The 20,821-nt window shown below is 57.0% G+C and overlaps 1 protein-coding gene across 1 annotated transcript; it reads left to right on the top strand.

Moving 5' to 3' along the window:
• The first annotated feature begins 5,112 nt into the window (after window positions 1-5,112).
• Window positions 5,113-19,723, top strand: GAREM2 (GRB2 associated regulator of MAPK1 subtype 2). Its single transcript, XM_080684289.1, has 6 exons — window positions 5,113-5,303; window positions 8,123-8,263; window positions 13,584-13,714; window positions 14,449-15,471; window positions 16,664-16,833; window positions 17,345-19,723. Exons 1-6 carry the CDS (start codon window positions 5,192-5,194, stop codon window positions 18,375-18,377), a joined length of 2,610 nt encoding a protein of 869 aa, XP_080540415.1. The 5' UTR covers window positions 5,113-5,191; the 3' UTR covers window positions 18,378-19,723.
• The last annotated feature ends 1,098 nt before the right edge of the window (window positions 19,724-20,821 follow it).

The raw sequence follows: 20,821 nt of genomic DNA, 5'->3' as shown, positions 1-20,821 counted from the left end.
ATCTCTTTCTCCCATACCTCACATCCAATTCATCAACAAATCCCATTGGTTCTACCTTCAAGACATACCCAGAACCCACCACATCTCATCACCGCCACAGCTCTACCAAGTCCGTGTCCATCATTTCCAGCAAGTAATAACCAAAGAGCCCTCACCCACAGCCTCTTCACAACACAGCAGACAGAATGATCCTGAAAACATTTAGATCAGGACAATGTTCTTCTGAAAATACATCAATGGCTTCCTATCTCACTCAGAATGAAAACTAAAGCCCTCAGAATGTCCCCTATTGCTCCCATTCCCATTCTGACCTCTAACAGGCCATGCTCTGCTTCAGATCTTAAATCTGGGGGAGGAAGCTAACACTCAGATCCATGAGTATTGTCCAAGCTATATCTATTGGTCAAATTGGAAAAGCAGGAGTTTTTAATTTTAATGAAGTCCAACTTGTCAATTTCTTTTACGGATTGTGCTTTCGATGTATCTCAAAAGTCATTGCCCAACTCACATTCGTTTAGATTTTCTCTTACTTTATCTTCTACAAGTTCTATAGTTTTGTATTTATATTTATATCTATGATCCATTCTGAAATAGTTTTTGTGAAGGATGTTAAGTCTGTGTCTAGGATTCTTTTTCGTTGCATGTGGATGTCCTGTTATTCCAGCACTATCTATTGAAAAGACTTTGTCTTTCACCATTGAATTGCCTTTGCTCCCTTGTCAAAGATCAGCTGATTACCTGAAACTAATACAAAATAATATTGAATGTAACTATAGTTGAAAAATAAAATTTTTAAAAGATCACCTGATTGTATTTGTGTGTGTCTATTTCTCAGTTCTCTATTCTCTTCCATTGCTTTATTGCTAAGATAGAAATTATTGGACAATCTGTCTTGGCAAACAAGGCAAATCTGTTAGATCCTCAGTTAATTCATTGACAATTTTTACAGTTTTGCTTCATCATTTGCTGTCACTTGGGCCCAGATGACACCAAGTCCATCTGAAATGTTTATTCAAGCAAGTGTGCTTCTGCATGGTATGGAACACAGCACAAAAATCTCTGTCTTGCCCTGGCTGGTTTGGCTCAGTGGATAGAGTGTTGGACTGCAAACTGAAAGGTCCCAGGTTCGATTCCAGTCAAGGGCACATGCCCAGGTTGTGGGCTCGATCCCCAGTGGGGGACTTGCAAGAGGCAGCCAATCCATGATTCTCTCTCATCATGGATGTTTCTATCTCTCTCCCCCTCTTCCTTCCTCTCTGAAATCAATAATATATATATATATTTAAATCTCTGTCTTGGAAAACAATTTGAATAAAGGCATTTTTAAAGGATTATGAAACTTGCCATGTATAAAAATAAACAACACCATTTAAAAGCAAGAGATGAAAAGAATAGTGAAGCTTTAGTTTTTAAAATGTCTTAGTGGATTGAAGCTTAATTAGAAGAAATTTTACAAAATTTAAAATATGGAATAATTACAATAATGAAACATGTTGGTCATTTACTTTTTTTTAAGCTTAAAATATTACTTAGAGTCAAATGTGTTGTTTATATAAATATGTATTATTTACTTGAAAATAAGCATATCCATGAAAAAATACCCAACTTATAAGAGACATAGTTTGATTTACTGTTCAGTGCTACTGACCAAAACTTAAAATTCTAGCTTCCTGAATAAATATTTGATGAATTATTTTTAGGAAGGTGCATTTCAGGAATAATCTGTAGGTTAAGGATTGGGCTTCAATTCCTCTTTATCCCCATAACATTATCTTTTTTTTTTTTTAAGATAAAATATAAACATACAAAAAGAATCCTCTTGAATAGGCTCCTTTCTACATCTTCTTGCATAATGACTACATTAGGTACGTTACAAAGGTCAGTCAAATTGTGGTTCTTTCCTACTTTGCAGCATTTTAAGACATTTTGTAATTCACATCACAGAAATAAGAAAGAAAAATCTCAAATGAACTGTTCTTTTTTTTTAAGTAGTTTTTTTTCCTTTTATTATTATTACTAGAGGCCCGGTGCATGAAATTCATGCATGGTGGGGGGGGGGGGTGTTCCTCAGCCCAGCCTGCATCTTCTCACAATCCAGGACTGCTGGCTCCCAACTGCTCGCCTGCCTGCCTTCCTGATTGCCCCTAACCACTTCTGCCTGCTAGACTGATCACCCCCTAACCACTCCCCTGACAGCCTGATTGATGCCTAACTGCTCCCCTGCCAGCCTGATTGCCCCTAACTGCCCTCCCCTGCAGGCCTGGTCACCCCCAACTGCTCTCCCCTGCAGGCCTGGGTCCCCTGCAATGGCCCTTCCCTGCAGGCCCAGTCACCCCCAACTTTCCCTCCTCTGCAGGCCTGGTCCCCCCCAACTGCCCTCCCCTGCAGGCTTGATCACCTCCAACTGCCCTCCCTTACAGACCTGGTCCCTCCCAACTGCCCTCCCCTGCTGGCCATCTTGTGGTGGCCATCTTGTGTCCACATGGGGGCACGCAGCCATCCTGTGTGTTGGAGTGATGGTCAATTTGCATATGACTCTTTTATTAGACAGGATAGAGACCTGGTGCACGGGTGGGGGCCAGCTGGTTTGCCCTGAAGGGTGTCCCGGATCAGGGTGGGGGCTTCCTTGGGGCATGGGGCGGCCTGGGCTAGGGTCCTGTGGTGGTTTGCAGGCCTGCCACACCCCCCGGGCGACCCAAGTGGAGGCCCTGGTATCTGGGATTTATTTATCTTCTATAATTAAAACTTTGTAGCTTTGAGCAGAGCCAAGCCTCCTGCTTGCTCCATGGCTGCAGCCATTTTTGTTGGGATTTATGTATCTTCTATAATTGAAACTTTGTAGCCTTAAGCGAAGGCCAAGGCAGGCCAAGGTGTGCAGGAAGCTTGGCTTCCTCCATCGCCAGGGGCAACCCTAGCCTCCTGCTCTCTCCAGCTCCATGGCTGCTGCCATTTTTGTTGGGATTTATTTATCTTCTATAATTGAAACTTTGTAGCCTTGAATGGAGGCCTGGGCCTGCCAGGGTGTGAGGAAAGCTTGGCTTCCTCCATTGCTGGGGAAACCCAAGCCTCCTTCTCTCTCCATGGCTGTAGCCATCTTGGTTGGGTTAATTTGCATACTCCCTCCTGATTGGCTGGTGGGCGTGGCTTGTAGGTGTAGCAGAGTGATGGTTAATTTGCATATTACCCTTTTATTAGATAGGATTATTTTAAATCCTCACCTGAGAATATTTTACCACTAATTTTTTTTTTTTTTTTTTTTTTTTTTAGAGAGAGGGAAAAACAGAGAGAAACATCGATTGAGAGAAACACAGATTGGTTGCCTCCTGCAAAAGCCCCTGATGGGAGGAGCCTGCAACCCAGGTAAGTGCCCCTGACCCTTCAGTCTGAGGGCCCATGCTCTATCCACTGAGCCAAACAGGTCAGGACAGGATAAAGTCTTGATTTTGGCCATCTCCCTAAGGAAGAACCCATGTCCACCACCCACAGACCCAGGCGAGCTTAGGTCTATTGTCCATCCAGGTTACCCCAAAGTCACACCTCAGTGGGGATGAAGGAGGAGAAAGCCTGAGGGCAGCTACTCAGCCCTCCTGCTGTGGGTGTTCTGGGCCAGTCCCGGGTTTGGAGTTATCACTGACTGGGAGGCATCCAGGCTCGGCTTCTTCCTTGTGTGTGACCTTCGAGCAAAGCATGTCTGCTCTTGGGAGTCTTGGTTTCTTTCCTCCACGAAAGATGGAGACTGAACAATGACCTGAACTGTGTCTCCTCTTGCTGAGAAGCTGTGTTCATCTTGTCTGGTGTCATTTCTCGTGTGTGTGTGTGTGTGTGCGTGTGTGTGTGTGTGTGTGTGTGTGTCCCTAGGGCTGTGGTCGGCAAACCGCGGCTCGCGAGCCACATGCGGCTCTTTGGCCCCTTGAGCGTGGCTCTTCCACAAAATACCACGGCCTGGGCGAGTCTATTTTGAAGAAGTGGCGTTAGAAGAAGTTTAAGTTTAAAAAATGTGGCTCTCAAAAGAAATTTCAATCGTTGTACTGTTGCTACTTGGCTCTGATGACTAATGCGTTTGCCGACCACTGCCCTAGGGTATTGAGGCTGAGGACTAGTCCTTGGAGCCTTTCAGCTTCTTGCGCAACACACAGCCATCGCTGTTGGCTGGTCCCGCGACAGGCCTGCACCAGCCCCCAATCACCTGCAGAAGGCGCTGCAGACACACCAAGGAGGAAGAGAGTCCTCGGTCCAGGTGGTAGGGCCCGGGCCACCGCAGCTTCTGGGATGGGCTTTCGGAGAGGATGGAGCCCAAGAAAACAGGGGTTTGGAAGGAGGAGGTGCGGAGAACAGAGAAGGAAGAGACAATTAAGAGAAGGGGCCGCCTGAGGGACTGCACCGGGTTACACCTGCACTGTTTCCCCATTCGGGACGACAGCACATCCCGGTGTGCGTGCTGCAGCTCGCTGGCTCGCAGGACTTGGGAAAATCGGCCAGGGCGGGCTGCAAACGTGGAAAGTGCTGCACTGCGGGGCCGGAGGTGGCGGCGACGGCCAGGGAAAGCAGGAGGATAAGCAGTCGAACCTGGGGTTCAAGTCTCGGCTGCCACTTGACGTCTGAGCAGCCTCAGTTTGCCCATCAGTAAATGGGGTTAGTGAGGTGGCCTCGCCGGGCTGTGTGAGGCTCAGATGATCCATGTCCCAGACACAGCGACCACTGCTGGGCCCGCAGCGGGTGAATTCGGGGCAGGAGCCTTGGGGAGCGAAGCGGGATCGTGAGCGGGTGGGCGGCGACTCCCGGAGGCCCTGGCACCAGGGGGTGAAGAGAGGCGCCGCTCCCGGCGGGTAAGGGGGTCCAGACCCACCCGGCGGGTCGGGGAGGCCGATCCCCACTCCCCGACCCCGCAGATGCTTCTTCGCATCTCGCTTTTCTCTCCAGACTCCCGCCTGGATTCTCGGTCCCCGGCTGTCACCTGCGCGCTTGCAGAGGGGCGGGCCGCGGGCCCCGGCGGGGAGGCGGGACTTGGCGGAGGCTCGGGAGCGGGCCAGGGGGTGGGGCGAGGGGCGGGGGCCGGCGCCCCGCGGGGAGTCCGGCCACGTGATGCTCGCGGCCCGGCCGGGCGGCCAGGCGGGGAGCGCGGCGGCCCCCGGAGGTGGCGGCGGGCGCGCAGCCCGGGCCGCGCGGGACCGGCCGTCGGGGCGCGCATGCCATGGAGAAGCTGGCGGCCGGGCTGGCCGGCCTGCGCTGGAGCATGGGCGCCTTCCCGCTGGACCTCATCGTCAGCCGCTGCCGTCTGCCCACGCTCGCCTGCCTCGGGCCAGGTATCGGGGGTGCCGGGGAGGACGCCGGGGTCCGCAGGGAACGTGGGCTCCCCAGCAGGTGCAGCGGGGCCGGAGGAGCGGCCCTGCCCTCCGCCTCCCCGGGGGCCCGCGCAGCTCCTGGCGCACCTTCGCGGGGACCGGGGTGCCCCTAGCCGGGGGGCCGCCTCGTCCTGGCCCTGCAGACGCGCTGAGACAGAAACCTGGACAGGGAGGGAGCGGGCCGGGCCCGGGACCGAGTCTTCTGGTCCAGCTGGGACCCAGAGCACAGCCAGCCGCCGCGCCCGCCCCGTCGGTGCAGTCCCTTTCCCGTCGCCCTCAGACCCCCGCCTGGCCGCGCCCCCACCGTCCCTTTGTCTCCCACCTCTCACCTCCGTCCTCCCGCACCCCGGGGCCTCGGTCTCCGTCTTCCCTCCGCCCGCCGCCGCCTAGCCCCTCTCGGTCCCTCCCGGGGCCCTTCTTCGCCTCCTCCTTTCGCGCCCCGGGAGTCCCTGGGGTCCCTGGGTGAGCAGTCCTCCCTCGGGGCGTGTCCCGACCCCCGGCCCTCCCTCCACAGCTGGCCCCACTTCTCCTGGGGCCTGGGGCCGAGGCTGCTCTGCTGCTGGGACCTTGCGCGGGGCCCGAGAAGGGACGCCTGCGGGCTGCGCGGAGCGAGGGGACTGTTTGGGGAAGGAGGGCTGCGCGGCTGGGGGAGGGGCGGGAGCCGGGGCTGGCAGCCAGGCCGGGGGTTTTGTGTGTGAGAAGAATAGGGGTTTGGCCCGCGTTGGCACACTCGCTTCCCTGAATGCTAATGGGGCCGCGGCCGCAGGCTCCTCTCCTCTCCTCTCCTCTCCCCTCCGCGGGGCGGCAGCCCCTCCTCTGCCCTGCGGCCACAGGGAGCGGGCTCCGTGGCAGCGACCGGACCGAATCGTCGGACAGGGGTGCCCCGCAGCCCAACGCCTGGTTCTCCGGATCCTCAGCTTGTGATCCCGAGACAGCCCTTGTGGGCAGCAGGCTGTGTATGTCCGCGTGTGGATGGAATATGCTGGCCACGGCCCACACACCCTCCGGCATCTCCCTCTCCGGGGGCGGGGCCCTTTCTGAGCTCCGCCGTGAGCTCCGGAGCCTTTGCGCTCCCTTGACGCTTCTCGCACCCCCGGCTTGTCTCCCGCTGTGCACGCCCAGTGTCAGCGTTAGTGCGTTGTTTTCGCGCTGACCTGCAGGCTCCTTGAGGGGGACATCCTGCCTAACAAAGATTGTGTGTGGGGGGGGGAACTGACCCACCTGCTGAATGAATGAGTGAATGAATGAGTGAATGAGCAACTCGTGTGATGGCCCGGCTGTCTGTGACCGCGGTGCTGTGGCTGTGGTCACCGTTGAGTGTGAATGGGATCAAAAGTGTGTCCTGAAGTCTTGAAGGTCCCCGTGTGCCTTATGCATTTGGAAGGGGCCCCTTAGTGGGGCCATGGGATTGAGTAGTGTCACAGGGGTGTGGGCCAGGAGGCTGTACTGGCTCAACTGTTGGTGACCATGATCATGGCAGTGGGTGTTCAGAAGGATGGGTTGGGGCTTAGGGGAGCTTTAAGAGGGGGCTGCAGAGTAGCAAGAGCTTCCTCTGCCCAGAAGGAAGGCTCAGACCCCCCCCCCCCCATCCTGGCCACACCCACACACAGTGGGAAAGCCAGGTCTCCCCACAGTCCTGAACACATTCAACCCCCTCCCCCTCCTTTCAACAAATCCACAGATTTCATGGAGCACCCAGCCATCAGAGTAAATCATTTCCCATTTGGTTGGACAGTTAGTAAGTTGTGTCTGAGCGGGCTGGGAAGGAGGTATCCTCCCCCACCCTGCCCGCCAGCTGCAGCCAGGAGACAGCTCACCCGCCTCCTGGATGCTGGGCCAGCCCTCTGCTCCCCTGGAAACCGTTGCTGGGGTTGGAGCCTCGGGAGCCCAGGCCCCTCTCAGCACCTCTGCCCCAGTGCCGCTTCCCCAGGACTAGCCCCCTCCAGCTCCTAATCCACCCCCTTCTCCAGCCACCACCGCTGTGCTCCAAAGGCTGGGAGCACCAAGGGCTGACCGAGGGAGAGCCAAGAAGCAGCTTCTCGGAGATGGGTTCGTAGGTGTCTGAGACGTGCTCCCCTCTTCTCTGAGGTCCCCTGAGTGGAGGAGACTGTCTGTGGCAGTGGCTGCAAAGGGGCTGCCCATAAAAGACCTAGGAATCAGCTCCTCTAAGCCCTGCCATCCTCCTGGCCTGAGTGACTCGGGGCTCTGGGGAGCCCTCACAGCTGGGCAGTCCCATCTGGACTCTCTCCATTCACCAACCGGACCCTCCTTGCCTGGACTGGGCACTGACACGGGGGCTGAGAATTCCGCTCCTGTGAGGACAGGTGGTTCTGAGGCCCAGCTTAAGCGTCTGCTGCTCAGCAATCTCCCTTCCGCACTCCATCCTCAGCTAGTTTGCGGCTGGCTCCCTTCTGTGAGCCCGACAGCCTCCACTCAGCACCTCGCACTTGGCCTATATTCTCTGTTCACATCTCTTTCCACTTCCCCCCAGGCCTTCGGGGTCCTGCAGGGCAGGGACTGGGCTCATCTGCTAGGAGTGCCTGGGACAGCAGGCAGTCCAATCAGATGATGAATGAAGAACAGCATTTGGGCTGGTTGCTGAGGCCACAGCTGGCAGTCCGTCTGTCCCTAGAGCATTGCTGCCCTGGACAGGGACCATGGGGAGCTGTGCTGGGGAAGGGTCTTAGGGAGAAGGTAAGGGGGTCATCTTGCCTATTGTCTCTGGCCCTCCTCATGTTCTCTTTTCTTTCCTTCCCCTTCTCTCCTTCTCTCCCTCCCAGGGGAGTATGCTGAGGGTGTCAGTGAGCGCGACATCCTGCTCATTCACTCCTGCCGCCAGTGGACAACAGTGACGGCCCACACCCTGGAGGAAGGCCACTATGTCATCGGGCCCAAGATTGACATCCCCCTGCAGTACCCAGGTGTGCCAGCCAGGGACAGGTGGTGTAAAGCCGGTGGGGGCGGTAGGCTGGAGGGTATTGTATTGGGTAGGGAAGGTTTGGGGGACGCTGTTGGTGACTAGCCTTTCCTTAGAGCCCCAGGGATGAGTGAGGACAGGGCTGGCAGGGTGGTGATTAGGGTTAGGGTTGGAGTTAGGGCCCAGTGGTTTTTATACTCTTGTGTAGAGTCCTGGATCTCTGGTTGCAAACCGCTGATTCACATTTTATTTTAAAATAGATTGTAAACAGATTTGAAAAATATCCACACTCTTAAAATGCTACAAATCTAACCTTAACCTTAACTAGAGACCTTTGGTATGTACCTCCAGCTGCCTCATTAACCCTTTTTTAAAATTTTCTTTATTGATTTCAGAGAGGAAGGAAGAGGGAGAGAGAGATAGAAACATCAATGATGAGAAGGAATCATTGATCGGCTGCCTCCTGCACGCCCCCCACTGGGGACCGAGCCCGCAACCCGGGCATGTGCCCTTGGCCAGAATTGAACCCGGGACCCTTCAGTCCGCAGGCCAACGCTCTATCCGCTGAGCCAAACTGGCTCGGGCTCATTAACCCTTTTTTGCATAGATCCTCAGAACATTTCCTGCCGTCATCTTTTCAGTACTGTGCAACCAAAAACCTTCAGAAATGGCCCGGCCGATGTGGCTAAGCAATTAGAGCATCGCCCCCTTGCACTGAAGGGTCTTGGGTTTGATTCCTGGTCAAGGGCACCTACCTGGGTTTCAGGTTCACTCCCCACCCCAGGCCGGGGTGTGTGCAGGAGGCAACCAGTTGCTGTCTCTCTCACATCAATGTTTCTCTCTTTTTTCCTCTCTCTCAAATCAATAAAAACATATTTTTAAAAATCGTCAGAAACAAAGATGCTCAGGCTGATAATCTGACTGCACCTGTCAACTTTAATCTCGATTTCCCCAATTTTAGTGTTAAACTTGTTTTCACTGATTGACTTTACAAGTGAAGGTTAAAATTTTAGGCTTTTGAATAAGATTATGCTAATGAACTCGCACTTTGATTTGTGTTCTATATGATGTTGACGTCTTACGTAAGATTTTGCACCACACCAGGAATGCAGGGCTGTTGTCCCCTGTGTGGGAGGGATGGGGGTCTGGTGGTCTCATCCAGAGGTGCCCCCATGGGAATCCAGGATCCCACAACATTCCAGACACCGGGCTGAGCACTTTCATCATTTCACTCTCACAGCAAACCTGTGAAAAAGTCCTATAAACTCCATTTAACTCACAAGGAAAACAGGCCCGGAGATCCAGTAGCTTGCCCAGTTCTATGATTTAACTGCCACCTCCAACCAATGTTGGGGACCCTTTGGCTGGGAAGGCTCACAGCCCCTTCCTCACGAGTACCACGGTTCCCCCTCTGGCCCTGCCTGGGTCTCCCCTGAGCCAGTGGGACAGTACTCAGCCCTTTACATGCTTTGGCTCTTTACAACAACCCTGTGAGGTTGGTGCCCCCATAATCCCATGCCCCATTTAAGAGATTAGGAAACTCTCCAGTGTCTTTCGGACCTGGGCCTGGGCCTGGAACCCGGGAGGGGGTTCGCTGCAGCCAGAAGCTTTCCAGGCGGGGAGAGGTCCCAGGTCTTCTTGGGATAAAAAGCAAAGCTTAGAAATAGTCCTCACTGACTGACATGTGACGTAATAGGACTGTGCCATTTCAGTTTGTGTTGTTAGAAATTCGGGAATCCAAGGCATAGAGCCTTCTAGGGAACTATGGGGGCTCCAGCCCTTTCCCCATGCCCTTTGGTGCTCCCTAAGTGCGTGTGTAGGGGAGCGGGGGGGGGGGGGGGGGGGTTGGTCCGGGTGACAGCTGGCTGCAGGGATGTCGCAGCCCCAACTCCGTCTTTCTGGTGGACGGCTCCGGCCTGCCCGGCTGGGGGAAGGGAGGTCGAGGCCTCTAGGAGGGAGAGGGGCCTGCCCGGCTGGTGGGTTAATGAGGAAGCTGAGTGCACAGCTCACTGGTTCCTCTTAATGAATTAATAATAGGGCGAGTGGGGCGGGAGCAGCCGGCTTCGGACCGCCACGATGGCGGGGGAGGGGAGTTGGGCTGCGGGGCTTGGGACGCTGCCGGGGCCCACTGCCCAGGGAGTAGGGGTACCTGGTACCTCTGAGACAGCCCCCCATGGCCCTGCCTGGGGCCAGGCTGCTTCCCCGCGTTGGCCGGGGGCCTGTGGAGCAGCGGCAGGTGAGCCCTGGGAGCTAAGTGGCATCTTTCGTTTTACAGATGGGAAAACGAAGCCCAGAGAGAGTCACCAGTTTGCCCAGGTCACACAGCTGGGCGGCGGCAGAGCTGGGATGCAGCCTGGCCGGGCCTGACGCCACGCTCTGCCTTTACCTGCCCTTCTTTATGGAGCATCTGCCTGGGTCAGGTCTGGGAGGAGGGAGATAGGCAACACTGCTTCTCGCTGGAAGGGACATCCTGCTCTGGGCGGCCAGGAGGAGGGGCAGGCGGGGTTCAGCAGGTCCCCAGAGTCGGGGACCTCGGGTCTCACGTAGAGGGAGGCAGGAGAGGAAGCGCCCCCGGAGGGGCTTCAGGGGGAGGAAAAGGCTTCCAGGGGCCGGAGCATCACTCCTGGGAGGGAGGTCGCCCTTCCTTCCTCCCGGCAGCAGCGATGACCGGTGCTGGGCTCCAGGCTGCAGCCGTGGGGGAGGCGGGGGTGGCGTTGGCTGCCATGGTTACATCGATCTTCCCTGCCACATCCTCCCCTGGCTCCAGCCCTGACTTGGCTCCAGCTCTCCCCACAGGGGCAGCGGGCATTTCTCCATGCCTGGCTGCTTGTGATGGGGGGGGATGGGGGCGGTTGTGGTGGATATGGGGGAGTAGATGGCGTGATGGAGGGGGGCCACTCACTGTTGGATGGTAGCAGACCCTGATTGCTGCTTCCCAACCCCGGGTCACTGCTCCTGGCCAGGTCCCCTCCCCAGTTTATCCCTCTGCCCTCTAGGGCTGTGGCACATTCCAGGCCTCTTCCCACCAGGGTCCCAGACTGGGTAGGGCAGGACCTGGGGGTCTTGTCCCAACTTCCTCCTGGGCATTGTCCCTTCCTTTCCTTGGCTTTCATTTCTCCTCCTGCGCCTAGGTGTTGGTGCTGTAGGCTCTGCCCTTGGCCCTCTGCTTTTCATACCCTGCTCTGGGGGGCGGGGGGTGCGGGGAGGGCTGTCTCTGGGTTTAGGGGCCCCAGGAACCCCTTGCACTGTATACCAAGTGGTATGTATTCGTGCTAGGAGTGCACTGTAGGCATTTCTCTGAGCCATTTTACCTGCCCCCAGCTGAAGCTGCCTCCTGTAGGCTGGTGACCTTCAGTCTGTACTTCTGACCAGCTCCCCCAGCTCCTGCCCCACACCCTGCTTCTTCCAGTTGCTTTTTTTCTTTTCTTTTCTCTTTTTATTGAATTTATCAGGGTGACACTGGTTAACTTCCATCACAAAGATGCCCAGATTTCAGGTGCACAGTTCTACAACACATCATCCGTATGTACACTGTATTGTGTGTCCACCCCGGTCAAGTCTCCATCCATCACCATTTATCCCCCCCCCCACACCCTCCTGTTCCCGACCCCCTGGGCTTTGTTTTGCCTCATGGCTCTGCTGGCTCCACTCCTGACCAGGCTGGTGAACCGAGTCCCTTCCTTCCCACCGGACCCTCCTAAGGCACTCCGGCCTGATGAGTCTCCTTCCACAGGCCTCTGGCCTTCAGAGCCTTTTCAGCGAGATGCCATGTCACCTCCTGTCATCACTCCCTCAAGCCCTGCCTTCCAGGCACTCCCCGTGGGGGCAGGCAGTCTGCTTTGGTGGCTCTGTTTTTGCTCGCTCTCTTTCCTCCACATGGCAGGTCCATTCGGTAAAACTCTTTTCATTCTTAAGATCCCTTCACACTGCCAGGCACCTTTCCCCCAACTCAGCGGTCCTCTAGCTCAGTGGTCGGCAAACTGCGGCTCGCGAGCCGAGGTTTGCCGCTCTGTTGACTAATGAGTTTGCCGACCACTGGGATAGGGGCTTAATCACAAGGAACAACAACAGCCTGTAATTATTGGAATTGAGAGTCTAGGTCAGTGGTCGGCAAACTCATTAGCCAACAGAGCCGCAGTTTGCCGACCACTGCTCTAGCTCTTTTGTCACGAGTCTGTTGTAGCACTTGTCATATCCTGCCATCATTGGGTCCTCACTGTCACACCCACTCTATCTGGAAATCTTGGAAAGCAGACTGTATTTTACCCAGATTTGCAGCCTCTGCTGGGCCTAGCCCGGGGTCTGGCGCACAGTGGTGCTCCGTAAGTGTTTATGGAATGAGCAAATGAATGGACTGTGACCGAGGCAACCACCAGGAAGACTACAGAAGCCAAAGAGTCACCTTGTCTTCTCTCAGCCGTTGTCCGCTCACCTATACAACACTCCCCTGTGGTAGGCCTGAGAAGAAGCCATCTGTCCAGGTGTCAGGGCGGTCCACAGCCTATGCCTGTGCTCATGTAGTGGGCACGTCAAACATGTGGGGCCAGTGAGGTGAGATAGTTCCACCGAGTGTCGCTGTATGGATTATCACCATTCTTTAAAGCCTGAGGCCACTGGGGACATCTGCTGAGCCAGCCAACATGCACTGCCCTAGACTGCAAGTTGGGAAGGCCTCATGGGGGAGGGGGAGGGAGGAGATGGCTTTGCTGGGCTCAGATGAGAGGCCTCTGGGACAGTCGAGCTGAATGTTGGACTGGGGCAGGGTCTGGGAACAGAGCTGGGGTCAGAGTGGCTCTTCCTGGGCCTCCACGGCCTGGGGCTAGGCCCCTGGTCTGCCCAGTGGATCAGCAGGTCCAGGTAGGGCCCAATATCATCTGCCCCGACATCCTCAGATGAGGACTTGGAGACCCAGAGAGGAGAAGGGACTTGTCTATGGTCATATCAAGCCAGAGTGGGGCTGGGACCACGCTAGAAGCCAGCATCCCCAGTGCCACAGTGAGGTTTGGTCAGAGGCCAATTCTGTGTCCAAGTATTTGGGTTCTAGTTTGCACTTGAGTTTCTCTGGGAAGGCAGCTGCTAGCCTCATCACACACCCACAGCTCTCCGTGGGGTGAGGGCTGGGATCTAGCTGCTAGAGATCTCTGCTCACTCCCCATGAGGTTTGAGCCAGTTGGCCCATGCTGCTACAAACCTGCCCTTCTGCCCACCTGAGTTCCAGAGGGGCTGGCTGAGATGAGGGGAGCAATAAGTGGGGACCACGAGGTCTCTTGCCAGGCTCCCTGCAAGTGGGCCCACCCCTAGCAGCTGCATCTCCTCCTGTGCAGGGAAGTTCAAGCTCCTGGAGCAGGCCCGGGATGTGCGGGAGCCAGTGCGGTACTTCAGCAGCGTGGAGGAGGTGGCCAGCGTCTTTCCTGACCGCATCTTTGTGATGGAAGCCATCACCTTCAGTGTCAAGGTCAGTCCTTCTGGTCCCAGGCATGGTGCCCCCATGCTGTCCCCTTCCCTCAGAGCAACTCTGACCCTGGTTGGAGGGTTGCCTTAGGGTCCAGCAGGTAGAAGGTGTCACAGTGTAACTTCTGACTGCCTCTTGAGGGCCATTGGCACAAAGGGGCCATGACAAATGAGCTGGATGTTTGACCTTCGGGCTGAAAAACTTCCTGCAAAAGATATGAAGCAGGAGGAAGTGTGTGGAGGGCCGTGCCCTGACTTGGAGACCTTTTTGGGAAGTCTATCCTTGCATCCACTGGTAGGGGTGGTGGTGGGGGTGGGGACAGAGTGCAAACAGTCCTCCACTTGTGTACAGATAGCTCTTTATAAACCCTTTTCTTATCCATTAATTCTTCTCAGTAGCCTTGTTGAATGGGTGGAGCATTATCACCCAAATTATAAAGATAATGATAAAAGTTGTCACATATTGAATATTTTCAAAGTATGTCACTATACATATAGTCTATTTAATCCTTAGAGCAACTTTTCCAAGTAAGTTATTAGATGAGATAACCATGTGGCCTCTCTAGGGTGGAATGTGGGTCCCTGATTCCCGCCCTCCCCCCCCCCCCCCCCCCCCCCCAGTCAAGTGCTCTTGATCTGGTCTCAACCCTGGGGCTGCGACCTGGGTCCTGGAGAGCCTCACAGGGCTGGCTTTCCCTGGGGCCCTGACTGAGGCCTCACCATTTTCGGGATCCCCAGGTGGTATCGGGAGAGTTCAGCGAGGACAGCGAGGTGTACAACTTCACGCTGCACGCGGGCGACGAGCTCACGCTCATGGGCCAGGCGGAGATCCTGTGCGCCAAGACCACCAAGGAGCGCTCGCGCTTCACCACGTTGCTGCGCAAGCTGGGCCGAGCGGGGGCACTGGCCGGGGTGGGCGGGCCGGGAGGCACAGGGGCCGCGGGCGGGGGCACCAGGCCCATCAAAGGCAAGATGCCCTGCCTCATCTGCATGAACCACCGCACCAACGAGAGCCTGAGCCTGCCCTTCCAGTGCCAGGGCCGCTTCAGCACGCGCAGCCCGCTAGAGCTGCAGATGCAGGAGGGCGAGCACACGGTGCGCGCCATCATCGAGCGCGTGCGGCTCCCGGTGAACGTGCTGGTGCCCAGCCGGCCGCCGCGCAACCCCTACGACCTGCACCCGGTGCGCGAGGGCCACTGCTACAAGCTGGTCAGCATCATCTCCAAGACCGTGGTGCTGGGGCTGGCGCTGCGCCGCGAGGGCCCGGCGCCGCTGCACTTCCTGCTGCTCACAGACACGCCGCGCTTCGCGCTGCCGCAGGGCCTGCTGGCGGGGGACCCGCGCGTGGAGCGCCTGGTGCGCGACAGCGCCTCCTATTGCCGCGAGCGCTTCGACCCCGACGAGTACTCCACCGCCGTGCGCGAGGCGCCCGCCGAGCTGGCCGAGGACTGCGCCAGCCCGCGCCGCGCGCGCCTCTGCCTGCCCGCGCCCCCGCGGGGCCCCGCCCCCGCCCGCGCCCCCAGCCCGCCCGGCGACGGCGACCAGGAGTACATGAGCCCCGACTGGGCCGGCGCGCCCGAGTCCGCAGCCTCGCCCGCCGAGATCCCTTACGAGGAGCTGTGGGCACACCAGGCGGCCGAGGGCCTGGCGGAGGGCCGCCCCCGGCCGCCCCCGGGGCCCGACCTCATCAACTTCGGGACCGGACTGCCTCGCCTGGAGCCCGAGGCGCCGCCGCCTCCTGTCCCTCCCAAGTCCGAAGCTGTGAGTGGAAGGCGGGGCGCTGGGCGCTGTCGCTCTGTCCTCCAGGGCGGGGGCAGCCAGGGGGCTCCCTGTGGGCCTTCAAAGCAAATGCTCCTGGGTGTCCAGCTCTTGGAGCGTGTGACAGAGGGTGGCCGATGCGTAGGGAAAGGGGAGGCAAAGGGGAAAGGGTGGCAAGAGCATTTGTACCTCGGGACACCAGGGACGGAGGCTGGGAGCCGTGGGACAAAGATGCCGGTAGGTCTCCAGCCACAGACACTAGCGATGAGTCTAGAACAGCGTCACCCAGCAGGTTTCGCAGAACAGTCCTTTACGTTGTCCGGTGAAAAGCAGGTTCCATGGTGAAATACGTTTAGAAAATGTGTGTAGGACCTCCAGCCTTCTACTCTTCTCCACTTCGGAATTACAGCGACTGGGATATTAAGGCTCTGAGAAGGCCTGCGCCAAGGAAACCTGCTTCTCTCAGGATTGTCCCACTTCCTTGTGCACAGAATGTGCCTATTCACATCCCATGGAGTCCACTTTAGTATCTGACCTGTAAGTCAGAGATGCAGATGACAGATACCTTAATCCCCTCCCACCCACCATGCCGCTTCCCTCTTCTTTCCTTTTTGTGTGTGGAGGGAATGTCCATTTTTCTGATTTTTTTTTTTTAAAGAGTAAGACAGGGCTCCACTTTTTAAAAAAATATGTATTTTTATTGATTTCAGAGAGGAAGAGAGAGGGAGGGAGAGAGAGACATCAATGATGGGAGAGAACCATTGATCGGCTGCCTCCTGCACACCCCACACTGGAAATTGAGACAGCAATCCGGGCATGCACCCTTGACAGAATCGAACCTGGGACCCTTCAGTCCGCAGGCTGACGCTCCATCCATTGAGCCAAACCAGCGAGGGCTTTCTGATTGTTTTTTAATCTACTTTTCTATATTCTTTTTCTGACATTGTTTATAGGTCTCCAAGGCAGTAGAAGACTGTGTATGTTGTGGGCTCTTGAGAAGTGAAGCAGGCTGGAGAGAGGAGGAGGGATGGGGTGGGTAGGGTAGGTGGCTGGTGGAGGAGGTGGGGTGTAAGGCAAGGCAGCCTCTTGGCAAAGTGGGGCAAAGTGTCAGTCTCAGAGTCAGTTGTTCGGGGAGAGAAAGAAGGAGCGTCAGCTGCCTGGGGACAGAGGGTGGAGTCATGCCCTCTGTTTGCAGGTGAAGGAGGAGTGCCGCCTTCTCAACGCCCCGCCTGTGCCTCCCCGGGGTGGCAATGGCAGCGGCTGGCTCCCTGGCAGCCCCCCAGTGCCCCCACGCTTCCCCAAGCTGCAGCCTGTCCACTCGCCCAGCTCCAGTCTCTCCTACTACTCCTCTGGCCTCCAGGATGGGTGAGCCCCTTTGCTCTCTTGGCCCCGGGCTCTCCTGTGGTGGGCTGAGGCAGGGGAAAGAGGAAGGGAGTCCAGGCTGAGGAAGAGAAGACTGCAGGCTGGGGGTTCAAAGGGTGCAAGTCCCTGAGCAGTACCGAGGAGCGGGCACTCGGTGGGGGGCTGGGGCCCAGTCACTGCTCTCCGCGGCCCTGCTTCAGTTTGCTCCTTTCCTAAATGTGAGGATTGGGCGGGAACGTTGCGCTGGTTCTTTCCAGACGGGGACTCTGCCCCAGGATGGTGTTCCTTGCTATTTAACATTTTTTACGTAATTCAGTTTCATTGACGTTTTCCTGGGGTTGGGGATGCCTGAAGAAAGAATAGAGCAACCCCAGAGGTCCCGGGCCCTGAGGGCTGGGGGACGGGCCTGTGTTGCTGAGGTCGGAGTGGCGGCCTCTGTGGCCAGCAGTGGCGGTTTCCAGTACCATGTGTGACCTGTCTTACCCTCCATGTGTGTCTGTCTCTCTGCCCACAGCACGGGTTCCCGCAGTGGCAGTGGCTCCCCATCACCAGATGCCTACTCCCTCTATTGCTACCCGTGCACCTGGGGAGACTGCAAAGTGGGCGAGTCCTCTAGCCGCCCCCCACCGCCGGGACCCCTGCCCTCCACCACGCAGCCCAGCCAGGCCCCACGGGCCCTCGCAGAGCCTCTGAGCAGTCGAGCTGCCTCCCTCTTGGGGGCTGACACCCCTGTCAAGACCTACCACAGCTGCCCGCCACCACTTCTCAAGCCCTCTCACCCCCAGAAACGCTTTGCTCCGTTTGGAGCCCTCAACCCCTTTTCGGGGCCTGCCTACTCCTCAGGCCCTTCAGCGGCCTCCTCTGCGGGTCCCACGACCGTCTCGGCTGCCCTGGCTCCCTCCAGCCCCGCGTATTCCCCAGGCCCAGGCTCTCCAGGCCCGGCCTATTCGGCTGCGCCCACCTCCTCCTGTCCCACGTCCTCCTCCTCTTCCTCTGAGTGGCAGGAATCGGCCCTGGAGCCCTTTGATCCCTTTGAGCTGGGGCAGGGTGGTTCTCCAGAGCCTGAGTTGCTGCGCTGTCAGGAGAACAGAGCTGTGGGGGTACCTGGGCCTGGACCCCGCCTTTCACCTCTTGGACCCCCCACGGCCTTGGAACCCGAAGGTTTAGTGCTCCGGCAGGTCCCCACTCCACTGTCACCAGCGGCCCCCAAGGGGCCCAAGGCAGGCGGAGCACGCCTCCTTCTCGCCCAAGGGCGCCGAGAAGGGCCTCCTGCCAGTCCCCGGGAGGGCGCCACAGGCTGGGGAGGCCGGGAGGCCTCCTGGCAGCCCCCCGCCGACCTGTCTGCGCTCTCTCTGGAGGAGGTCTCTCGCAGTCTGCGTTTCATCGGGCTCTCCGAGGACGTGGTGAGCTTCTTCGCCCGAGAACGTATCGATGGCAGTATCTTTGTGCAGCTCAGTGAGGACATCCTGGCTGACGACTTCCACCTCACCAAGCTTCAGGTCAAGAAGATCATGCAGTTCATCAAGGGCTGGCGGCCCAAGATCTGACCTTCCCAGCTTGTAGCTGTGCAACTGGAAGGCTGGCACAGAGGCCCGGGGCCAGCCATGCTCTGCAGGGGACAGTGCTCCCAGAGGCAGGTGCTGCCTGTGAGGATGCTAGCTAGCCACTCTGAATCCAGGGGAGCCAACTTGGAGATGGGGTCCTCTGGGACCAGACCCCTGCATGGGGACGGCTTGCCTTTGAGTGTGCAGAGTACGTGGGGAGAGGAGCAGAGGCCCCAGGCCGCACCTGCACCTGGTGAGGCACTGGCTGTGACTCCCATGGTGGGGTCAAAAGCTGGCCTTCTTGGTGACCTAACGTTGTCCCACACTCTGAAGATCTTCGCAGACAACTCGCACTTCTCGTTTGTAGGTGCCGGTTAGCAGGAAGGGAGTCCGTAATTTAAGCACAAATCCCCCAAGTGCCCTCTCCTCTGTGCTCTGGGGACTTTTGGCCTAAGCTGCCCCAGGGCCGGGGTGCCAATTTCAGGACCTCTGCGATGCCCTTCCCTCCCCGTCTGCTGCACCACGAGCAGGTCCCTGGCCCTGAGCACAAGTGTATCAAGGACAAGCCCGTGCCGTTCACCTCGGAGCCCCACTCCGGGTTCTGGTTCGCGGGCCTTGGCCTGGGGAGAGCACAGCGCTGCTGTTCGATGTACGCAGCTCCTTAGGGAGGCAGATGCCTGCTGACGCCCTGGGTTCCCCTGAGCTCAGTGCAGCTGGCCCTCACCATGCCAGGGTGGGTCCGATCTGCACAGGCTCTGACTCCACGGAAGGGCAGGCTGATTGACCGGCTGCTCCCTGGTTCTGACAAGTGGCTTTCAATCACCCCCACTTGCACGGGTCTCCTGCCTCCATCACTGGACGCTGGCAAACACCTGGTGTCCTTCCCTGGTTCCCCGCCAACAGTGCGCAGGTGGGATGGCTGGGCGGAAGCACAGTGGCTTGGGAAGACCTGCCCTTGCTCACGTGATTCAGAGCCCGTCTTTGGGCCCTGGATCTCGAGCATGCTGGTCCGTGGCACCCAGGGCAGGTTGGTCGTTGTGTACAACTACCCGTCCCCCATGCTCTTCCCGTCTCACCTACCCGGACCACATTAATTCTCATGCTCACTAGTGCCAGGCCCCAGGGGTACCAGCCTTCTGCCTTACCCAGCCGACCTAGATATTTATTTCCTGTCTTGAAAATAGCAAAGCCATGTTGGTGCTGGTGCCCCAAGCAGGCTTCCTCAGCTCTGAGGGAAGGGAGTCAGGAAACAGCACAGAAACTGATGCGGAGACATTTGGTTTCCTTGCTGATCAGGTAATGAATCCCTAAGGACTCGTGAAATAAACGCTAGACGCTGAGGACAGTGCCAGCGCAACTCTGGCCGTCAGCTGCTTTCTTCCTGTGCAGGACAGTGGGCATGCCCCAGCAGGAGAGGACTTCGGGATCGTGTGTGCCTGCAGCCCATCCACGTGTCCCCAGAAACAGCTGGCAGTGCTGCCCCGATTCCCTGCTGAAAGCCCCTCACCAGCCCCTGCCCTAAGAACTTTTCAAGTCCCACTACTGTTCCAACGGAATTCACACCTACCTAGTGCTGTTCAGTGGAAGGACCAGACTTCAAAGCTCCATGCTACCAGCCAGGGCCCAGGTTCAACTTCCTGCGCTGGCAGACTGCCTGCCTTGAGGCGCTCAGAGCCCCATGTTCTAAAGCCTGTTTTTTGTTGTTTGTTTTTTTTTTTAAAGATGTTTTATTGATATCAGAGAAGGGAGAGGGAGAAACATCAGTGATGTGAGAATCATTGATTGGCTGCCTCCTGCACACCCCCTACTGGGGATCGAGTCTGCAACCCGGGACCCTTCAGTCCGCAGGCTGACGTTCTATCCATTGAGCCAAACCAGCTATGTGGTGCGAGAATCAGTTCTCTACCTGCCGACTGGTCATCTGAAAACCCCAACTCTGACGACTTGGTTTTAGAGCCTGGCTTCCTAGCAACCAGCTGTCAGTGTTTAGTAGAGCCAGAGTTAAGGTCCTTGCCTGGCAGTCCCAGCAACAGAACTGGTCCAGGCCATGTTGGAAGTACCTGTGCCCTCAAACTGGTACAGAGGCAGGAGGAACTGGTAACTTCTCGAAGTTGAGAAGGCACAGTGATGGGACATGGATTATGATTCCGCACACGCTCAGCGTGGATCCTTCTGCCAGAACGAGCTAAGAGCCTCGATGCTGTTTACCCAGACTGGACCCTGCTTCTGCCAGGACACGAGCGTAGGAACTTTCCACAGCAGAGGGCAGGGCGTAGGGGAGGAGAGGAGGGTCTCGCAGAGTGGAGGTGGTGGTGGGCTGACTCAGCATCCCCTGTACTACTCACGAGTGCTGCCTCTGCTCATCGTGCAGGCATTTCCCATGCTGTGGGGGCACTGAGAGGTGCAGGAATCCGTGACCAGGAAAATGGGATCTCTGAATATTGCCA

Source organism: Plecotus auritus, assembly GCF_963455305.1.
Source record: "Plecotus auritus genome assembly, chromosome: 8".
NCBI classification, from domain to species: domain Eukaryota; kingdom Metazoa; phylum Chordata; class Mammalia; order Chiroptera; family Vespertilionidae; genus Plecotus; species Plecotus auritus.
The sequence above is the reverse complement of the archived record's forward strand: the minus strand, read 5'-3'. Positions and strand labels throughout refer to the sequence as shown.

What these genes read in the sequence shown, in the direction of transcription:
- GAREM2 (XM_080684289.1), top strand. Translation starts at nt 5,192, where the DNA reads ATGGAGAAGCTGGCGGCCGGGCTGGCCGGCCTGCGCTGGAGCATGGGC. An exon ending in GCTCGCCTGCCTCGGGCCAG is followed by an intron (nt 5,304 to 8,122) that starts GTATCGGGGGTG and finishes TCTCCCTCCCAG; the next exon opens with GGGAGTATGCTGAGGGTGTC. An exon ending in TCCCTCCCAAGTCCGAAGCT is followed by an intron (nt 15,472 to 16,663) that starts GTGAGTGGAAGG and finishes CTCTGTTTGCAG; the next exon opens with GTGAAGGAGGAGTGCCGCCT.